The sequence below is a fragment of the Poecilia latipinna genome, unplaced genomic scaffold, assembly GCF_001443285.1.
Source record: "Poecilia latipinna isolate Pla-1442-1.1 unplaced genomic scaffold, P_latipinna-1.0 Scaffold3579, whole genome shotgun sequence".
Classification (NCBI taxonomy): Eukaryota; Metazoa; Chordata; class Actinopteri; order Cyprinodontiformes; family Poeciliidae; genus Poecilia; species Poecilia latipinna.
In genome coordinates, this window is record NW_015116195.1 from 33,905 (window position 1) to 42,834 (window position 8,930).

At 42.2% G+C, this 8,930-nt stretch overlaps 1 protein-coding gene across 1 annotated transcript; it reads right to left on the reverse strand.

Annotated features, from left to right (window-relative positions):
* Window positions 1–37: 37 nt before the first annotated feature.
* LOC106941268 (MAM domain-containing protein 2) lies at window positions 38–8,098 on the reverse strand (the record flags this gene model as incomplete). The annotated part of the gene is made up of 13 exons (XM_015024225.1): window positions 38–350; window positions 423–507; window positions 1,269–1,522; window positions 1,603–1,761; window positions 2,290–2,386; window positions 2,837–2,979; window positions 3,061–3,180; window positions 3,858–4,004; window positions 4,117–4,210; window positions 4,865–5,142; window positions 6,165–6,302; window positions 7,105–7,189; window positions 7,812–8,098. Coding segments are annotated over 13 exons (1,934 nt in total), but the record flags the coding sequence as incomplete, so codon positions are not given.
* Between the last annotated feature and the right edge of the window lie 832 nt (window positions 8,099–8,930).

Sequence of the window (8,930 nt, forward strand, 5' to 3'; positions counted from 1 at the left end):
CACGTTTTATTTCAAAATGTGACAACAAACAATCTTATTTAAGGACATTCTTGGGTTTATTAAAGCAATGAGCATTAATCTAATGCATATAAGTGTGAAGGAAAACACCGTCTGACACCCTGTGGTGCATCAGTGCAGAGAAAAAGCCTGATATATCTGACATGTTGCCCCATTCAAAACTGAGTTTCTTTAATCCACATGTTCCTGCTGGCATGTAGGAGTCAACAACGCTTCGGGTTGTCTAATGTGCAAAAATAAAAAGTGAGGAAAGTGGAGGGTTCATGCATCCTACTGCAGATATTTCTACTCGATCTCGTTGGAGCTTCCCACGGCGACAGTGACCTCCGTCTCTGCAGGAAAACACGGAGGAGTCAGGAATATAATCTCAGATTATGTGATGTAATTCAGAGGGAGAGGGTCACCTGGGCAAGGGCCGCTGTCCAACATGATGTCATCGATGGCGATGTCGCTCCTGACTGAAGAACCGCGGGTCGCTTCAAACACAATCTGGAAAAAACACAAATCTTTTCTGGACAACTAAACTAAATCATAAAAAACTAAACTTTTACTTTAATCCAACTTTAAAATAATACAGCTAGCCTTATGAAGACGAGAACGGCTAAGCTAAGTCAGGCTAATTTCAGTTAAGATAAAATAAATTTAATTAATACAAGCTTTTTAAACACGATAAGCTAATGCAAACTGGACAAGCTAGACTGAAGTAAACTAAAGGCTATGCTAGGATATTTTAGCTTAAGCTAACATGTTTGGATAGAAAGTTAAGTTTGGGACGATTCATGACTTTTCCAGATTTTGTAAAGTTAAAAAAGGCAGATTTTCTTGTCACTTGTCCTCTTTCTTTTCCCAACGGCTTGACAATTTAAGCCTCTGGATGAAACACGGATCCATTTACGGCTGATGTTTGGCTTCACTTCCATGTTTACAGGAGAAGTGATGATGGATAAATGGGAGTAAGAATCTAAAATTATCTCCTTATCTGGGTTAATGTCATGGCAGCAGCTCAAATGTTGTCATCATTGTTTTCAAGTTTCACCATTTTTCATTCTGTTTGGATTCTTCAACTGAAGAGAGACGATGATATAGGAGAAAAAATGACTGCAGGCCAAAACGTTTCCACTAATTCAACCTGAAAACTTCAACAAACACATTGTGTTTATTTGCTTCTACATAGATATAAATAAATAATATAAATTTATTTTATTTTATACTCAGTAAATCAACAATAATAGGATTTTTCTCTGTCTCACCTGATGGTGACTCTGGCTCTGGTATTCCACTTGGGCTCTCAGCCAGGCGACGCTTTGCTCGCCACTACGTTGCCATAGCAACACTTCCTCCCCGTCCTTGTCGGCGAGCACCCGGAGCTTCCCGGTTCCTGACCCGTACATGTGGTAGAAGAACCGGAGACACTGAGGGCCCCGGGTCCCCCGGACAGGACGGGAGAGCAGCCGCGCGCTCTGACCCGGCAGCATGGGCGACGCCTCGATGTACATGTAGTACCCTGTCGCAGGCAGAGGGGGCGCCGTCTGAGGGATGCCGCTGCCGCAACAGGAAACAGGAAGTGATGGGCGGTGGCCTCACCAAGTCCTGTGGTGTGGTCGCCTCTGGGGCCCGTGTAGGAAGTGGGAGTGGGGCCCCTCCTCTGGTGCCAGGCGGCAGCGTCCCTGTGTTTGTCCTGGGAGTAACCGCAGAGTCCGGCCTCGAAGTCACAGTGTCCAGGCAGCGGAGCGGACAGGAAGCCTGAGGCAGGAGAAACCACATGGTTGGTTCGACCCCGAGAAAGAACGTCAGAGCTGCTGCTAGAGAAAAAACAATTAACTTAAAACATTTATAACAAATAAACATGTTTAAAAAAATTACTGTTTACTCCAATAAAAGAAAATACATTTATTTAAAGCTACAAAATAAAAAAAGTATTTAAAAAGAAATGTTTGCTTGGAAAAAAATAAATCTGTTAAAATGTTAAAAAATAATTAACTGAAAAAGATATAAATAAAAGTCAAAGCAAAAAATAACAAAAACAAGACAAATAAAAAAATAACTAAAAAAGAAACTGCATCAAAAAAATAAAAGTAAAAAAAAAAGAATATATAATAAATAATTAATCTTTTCCTGAAACAAAAGTAACTATTTGCCTGAAAACAACCCAAGTTAACAAAAACAAATTAAAATATAAAAATGTAAAAAAATCAGTACTTAAATATTAAAATAAACATATATCTATGTGTCCTTCAATCTGCTGTCGTCCGTTAAAACAGACGTTGTTACCGGCCGTCAGCTCACAGTCTCCCAGGCTCAGGCTGATGTCGTCCAGCGCCACGGAGCCGCAGTCCCAGAAACTCCTGCAGGTGCTGACGAACGCCATCTGAGGAAGACAAACAGGAAGTGAGGCGCTTCTGCCTCTGGCTGCTGACCAATCAGTGATCAGCTCCATGTCAGTGGACTGGTGGGAGCTTTTAGCTTAGTGGAGAAATATGATAAATATGGCTGTTGGTTCTCTGGTCCATCTGTGTGATTTTCAGGTAACATTGGCTTTGATTATAAAAGGATGAAAACTTTGGAAATTATATTTTTCCAAACTTTCATTCTTCTGTATTCCTCCAGGAATTCTGTCCATTTTTTCCATTTGTTTTATTTTTTCTCACTTTTATTGTTTTCCCAACTTTAATCCAAAGTTCCTGTGTATTTTTCTCTCATGTTATTATTTCTTTCATCCTCTTCATTCCTCTGAAACAGTCAGGACTCGTTTTCCCGTGGTTTTTCCGTCTCCGTATTTGTTCTTCCACATGCGGTTCTCCTCTCGTCTTCCACTGACCTTGGCCGGCTGCGACGTCTGGAAGGTCACGTCTGCTGAGATCCAGATCCCCCTGGACTTTTCCACCTGGGTCCAGATCTTCTCCTGCCGGCCTCCCTGCTGCAGCAGGTAAACCACCAGCGCCTGCTCCGTCTGGTTGAAACCTGCCACAGATTTAATCAGAAAAACCCAAGATTCCTGCAAACCGTTCACACAGAGAGACTTCACGGCTGGAGTCGGATCACCTCTCAGAGAGAAGAAGAACCTGAGGCAGAACTTGGTGTTCCCCGGCAGCATGGGGCTGATCACCCTGCTAACGTAGCCGGAGCGCGGGCCCAGCCGGGAGTGAGCCAACAGGAAGGATCCTGGTGGGAGAAGACGGGATTTATGTCCCTGTGAACGTCTGTTTTCAACTACGGAACGCCGGGATTTCATAAGAACTGTGTTGGTTTTTAGCTAAACTAAGAATCTGTTTCTGTTCCTCTCTGATAAAACTCCTTTAAACTGAAGGAAAACAGAAACTGAACTGAAACGACTTGCAGTGATGGGAAAACTTCTGGTAATTCACTAATACCGAAGCTAATGTTTAGCTTAGCATTTTTGCTAACTTTTACATTTTTTTTGCTTTTTTGTAAATTTTCAGTTGAATAAAGTTTTGGTTATTGACTGGCAAGAATTCTTCAATATTCATGCTCTTATTTTGAAGTGGGTGGGGAGTTCCATTTCCTTCGCCCACTAAATACCATGCTATGCTACATTAGCATTAGCTTTCACTAAATAACATGTTAATATAGCACCTTACTATTAGCTTCTACTAAATTACCTGTTGATTTAGCTCTCTAGTATTAACGTCCACTAAATAACATACTAATATAGCACTTTAGCATTAGTGGAACTAATATTTCTGATTACTTAATGTTGCCCACCAATTAATCTTTTATTCAATTTCATTTTAATGAACATATTTCACCATCCATGTTGTGCTAAATCTGAAAGGTTTGGTCCAAAATCTCATTAAGTCGTTTTTCCAGGTTTCCCTCACCTGCCCCTGTGGTGTGGTCTCCATTCCTGAATATGTTGGGTTTCACCGACACTCTCCTCCAGGACGATGCGACGCTCCGGTCCTGGGTGTAGAGGCAGAGACCAGATTCAAAATCACAGTTGGCGATGGACGGATCGAAGGTTGGCTCTGTGGAAGTAATGCCAGGGATCAGCATGTTGGCAGAAATCGTTTCTGCGGCTCTCCTGGTGTTTTGTTGGCTTGATGGGATTCGTGGTGAAGACAGAAGTCCACAGCTCACCTGTGTCTTTGTTACAAAACTCTGGAGAAAAGGAAATGTCGTCCAGAGCAACATGTCCGCCTCTCGGGCTGTTAAAGCCCACCTCAAAAACCACCTGCAGGCCACAGAGACAAACAGAAAGACATAAATAAAGCTGCATGGCAGCTCTGCCACAAATCTGGAAAATATTGCATGTTTCCTGTGTGCATATTCATTGCAACCAGAGCAGAAGGAAATGTGGATTTACTGTAAAAAAAAGAGGAGAGTGAGATATCCTCTGCCTCTGCTCCTCAGTCCGGTTGGCAGTGGACAGAACCAGAGACTCTTCATGGACAGAGGAGAGTCTGGTTGAGGAACCTCAGAGTTTCATCTCTGCTTTTTGTGCCAGGATGAGAAGCAGCTCCAGTCGTTTGGGATTGGCATCTGTCTCCAGTAGAAGAGTTCAGGTGTCTTGTGCTTCGTTTCCACTGAATGTTATGGCATGGGTTGGTGCCGAACCACAGAGCCAATCACCAGTTGGACCCAAACGCCTGACATGGCATCACACTAGTGCGATAACAAATGTGAGGCACGCAGGAACATCTTTCTGTCTAACTATCAGTGGAGTGTGTTGTGGGACGCAGCAGGTTGACCCAAACGGTCCAATGGATGTGTGACTAAAGGGTTGTTGGTCCGTATGCTATGGAGACTGTTGGACTCTTACTGAGCCCAAACGCCTGACCTGGTGTCACAGCAGTGTATGTATCAGTTAAAGCTGTGGTTTCCTGACCTGCACTGGGTATGGAGCCTTCAGGTCCACCTGCACAGGTATCCACTCTCCTGGGGGGCTGATAAAGTCGACCCGGTTGTCCGGCTCGGCTCTCCACAGCTCCTGGTACTGGCCCAGGCGGTCCCGGGTGAAAACGGTGAACATGTTCCCTCTTTCCTCGCTTCGCTGGTACTGAAAGCTCAGGCAGCCGGACATCGGCATCGTCGCCATGGGAGACACCAGCTTGGCGACCTCTTTGAACGTCTTGGCGTAGCTGGAGTCGACGTACATGAAGTGACCTGAGGAAGACGAGCAAACCTGGAGGAAGATTTCTCTGCACCACGGCGACGCCGTCAGCGGCTTCGGGTTGTAGCGGTTAGCTAAATGACTATAATCCAGTCAGATGCTCCAGATTACAGGTTTCCAGCTGTGAAGTCCCATAATCTGCTGGTTTGTTTCAGTCTAAATATAACGTGTGAAAGATGCTGAGTCATGATTTTTGTTTCACAGACACACAGAGCTGCTGATGGCGTGGAAAACAGACAGAGAGCAACAGTTAACTGCTTTATTTATTCATTTCAACAGATTGTTTGGGTGTCAATTAGTAATTGATTAATGTGATGATTAATCACTTAATCAATAGTGCTGATTATCCATCAGTTTAGTCTAATTAGCCTCTGATTAATTAGCCTTAATCAAAGACTAATTGAGTAGCCTTCAACTAACTGATTAATTGATTAATCAGTTAATCGAAGCCTTTGTTCAACCACTGAAGCCTTTTTTACACCTTATTAGAAATATATGTATATAAAATACAAGTAAGCAAATAATTTAATTCCTTTTTAAATAAGAAATAAACATTTTTTTGCCTAAAAGACAATAATATAGCTTGATTATTTGTAGTAAAGGAAATATCTGCAGCAAAAAAAAAAATATTTCTAACATGAAAAATTATTATCTTCCTGCTTCATCTGGTTGATCTGTTGATTATTATTTGGATTAATTGATTCATAATTGGATGGAATTTGAAGCTAAAACTAGATGACTTGATAAGTTTTGGGTACAATATAAACAAGAAGTTTTTTATCTTAAATGTAAATGTAAATATATTTATACAATTTTTGGCTTAATTGCTGCTTTGATTATATTGTTCTTTCTGCAGATGGCCTCTTGTAGAGACTGTACCCTCCAGTTAACGATTAATCGGTTACTAAATTAGTGGACAGTTATTTCAATGATCGATTAATCACGATTAATCGTTTCAGTGTTACTGTCAGTACAGAATTAAAGGCATTGCATGCAGCTGGACTCTCCGCCTCACCTGTCCTGTTGTGGTATGTGTGATCGTCCGGCATGCCGTTGTGGACCAGCTGGACTCCGCCGCCGCCAACGTACCAGTTCATGTTCACGTTCCACTGGTTGTTGTAGCCGCACAGGTGAGGCTCCTCAAAATCGCAGTCTGGAGACAGAAGAACCGAAATTAACCTGCAGTGTGGACAAAAACTAAACAAAACCATCGGTATCAACAATGACGTGACCCTGTAGCTGCCCGTTAATCTGGGAAGAGTTGGTTAAAGCAACATTTAGAGATTAAAATATAAGAAATTACTGAAAAACTGAAACTCAGTGACACATAATTTATTCCACATGCTTATTTCTGTTAATTTTCATAAGATAAATGCAGTTTATTAAATATAATTGTCTAATGTGGTCGTATTACTGTCTTCAATTCATGACGAAATCAGAGCAATTTGCTAAAGAAGCTTCTTCATTTTCAAACTCACAACTTTCCAAGTTTCTTCCTGTAAATTTTTGACTTTTCACACTCAGAAATGTTGTTTTTCCTATTTTTCTGAGATTAATCTGAAAATTTCTGACATTTTTTCTAGCAAATTTTCAACTTTTCATACTCAGAAATTTACATGTGTTTTTCTAGAAAACGTGTGAGATTAATCTCAGACTTATCCATATTTTTCTAGCAAATCTTTGACTTATCAAACTAGGAACTTTCTAAGTTTCCTACAATATTTTTTTTAATTAATTTCAAAATTTCAAGATTTTTGGCAGCAATGTACTCCCTTTTTTTCTATTTACAATGCTGTAAAAACAAGGGTTCGCCCTGTTGCTTCTTTTGTTTTGTTTTATTTTGTTTTCTTAGTGCTGGAGCTGCAGAAACGAGCAGCAGCTGTTGTCCATCAGGATGTTGTTTGTCTTCTGATGTGAGCAGAGATGTGAATAGCAGAAGAAGTGCAGTGACCCACCCAGGCAGTATCCGGGGGTGATGTGGATCTCAAAGATGGACACGCTGCTCCCTGCGCTCGCTCCAGCCCGACCTTGGATCACAATCTGCTCACAAAGAGAGGGGAACACCCAGAGAAGTGACAGCAGCAGGTTTAACGTAAATTAGCACTAATTGAAAACATGCATGCAGAGATTCTTTGACAGAGAGGCGTTAGAGGGCCGAGGCGGCGCAGGACTCTGCCGGTGTGTTTATGTGATGAGGGGCCCACACATGGCGGAGGCCTGGCACCTCATCATCGTGGTCCCGGTCCAGTCCGCCGGGCTCTGCCTCGCTCACAGCGTAAACACCAGCTCCGTGTTTACGCTACGATAAAAGCTCTGCGCATTGGACTAATTTTACACAGACGTGGGGAACCGGGCTGCAGGAGGTTCTGCTGCAGCAGCAGAGTTCTGACTGTATTCATCAATAATGGTCCAATAACTAGACTCTACGGAGAACAATAATCAATAAGGTGGAAATTTAGAATAAAACAACAATTGATTGGGTTTTATGAGGGATTGATGGATGTTTAGTTGGATGTTTTGATGTATGTATGGTTGGATGTACGGTTGGATGTGCGGTTGGATGTGCGGTTGGATGGTTGGATGTGCGGTTGGATGGTTGTCTTTATGGTTGGATGGTTGTCTGTATGGTTGGATGTGCGGTTGGAGGCGGCCCCCTCCTCACCCTGAACGGCTCGGTGGCGTTGTGCAGATCCACGCTGGCGATGACCCAGCTGTCTGATGGCGTCCTGCTGCTCCACAGCGGCGTGTCGAAGCTCCGCCCCTCGCTGCGCCTCAGAACCTCCATGTGACCCGACTCGGCGATCTGGTACACCAGCCGCACGCAGCTCCACTCGTCGTGCTCCAGGGACGGGCTCAGCAGGATTCCTGTCGCTTCTCTCTTTGGTTCGATACCAGAACCTGAGCTGCCCTCCGCGTCGTCGCTCGCGGTTTCCACGGCAACAAAATGTCCTAAATAAAACAGAATAGACAGGATATTTATATAAAACTATTATCTAACGCAATATTATCCACTTATCGATTCAATGTGAACAGAAGCTTTACATCTCTAGACACTGAGAACAGTCAGTGGTTACTTCTGCTAATATGCTAATTGTTTGCTTAGCGTTTTTGCTAACTTCGAGAATGTTTAGCACACTTAGCTACCCTAATTACATTTCTTAAAATAAATTCTAAATTGCTAATTTTTCATAAATTTCCATTGAATAAAGTTCAACATCTGTGTTGAAATTTTAGTTATGAGCTGTTAAGAATTCTTCAAGTAGCTAGCTATTTATATCGTCATATATAAACGGCATATATACCATGCTCTTATTTTGAAGTGAGGAAACTGTTTATGCAGCAGTTCAGTATCCTCTCCTCATGTTATCCAAAACTACAGGCTGTAGTTTAAAATCTACAGATGCACTGTGTGCCTCCTGACCACTTTAAAGTGGTTAGTTAGGCTAAATAAAATTAGCAACAGAGTTAGCAATACTCAACAACTATAAAACTAAAACCATTACAAAGAATCAAACCATACAGGACTGCAATAGCAAATTTAATCCGCTTGAGGGTAATATACTGTGTTGTAACACATGTTGTGTCATAGATGACTGAAATTAGCGCTTTAGCATTAGCTTCAGCTAAATACCATGTTGGTATAGCACTTTAGCTTTAGCAAAACTAATATTTATGATTACTGCATTCAGGTCTTCTCCCAGTGCTAACAGGAAACAACCAATCCACCCATTGCTCTATGCTATGCTACAACTAGCATAGCTTGTTGTGAATGCTAAGGCTA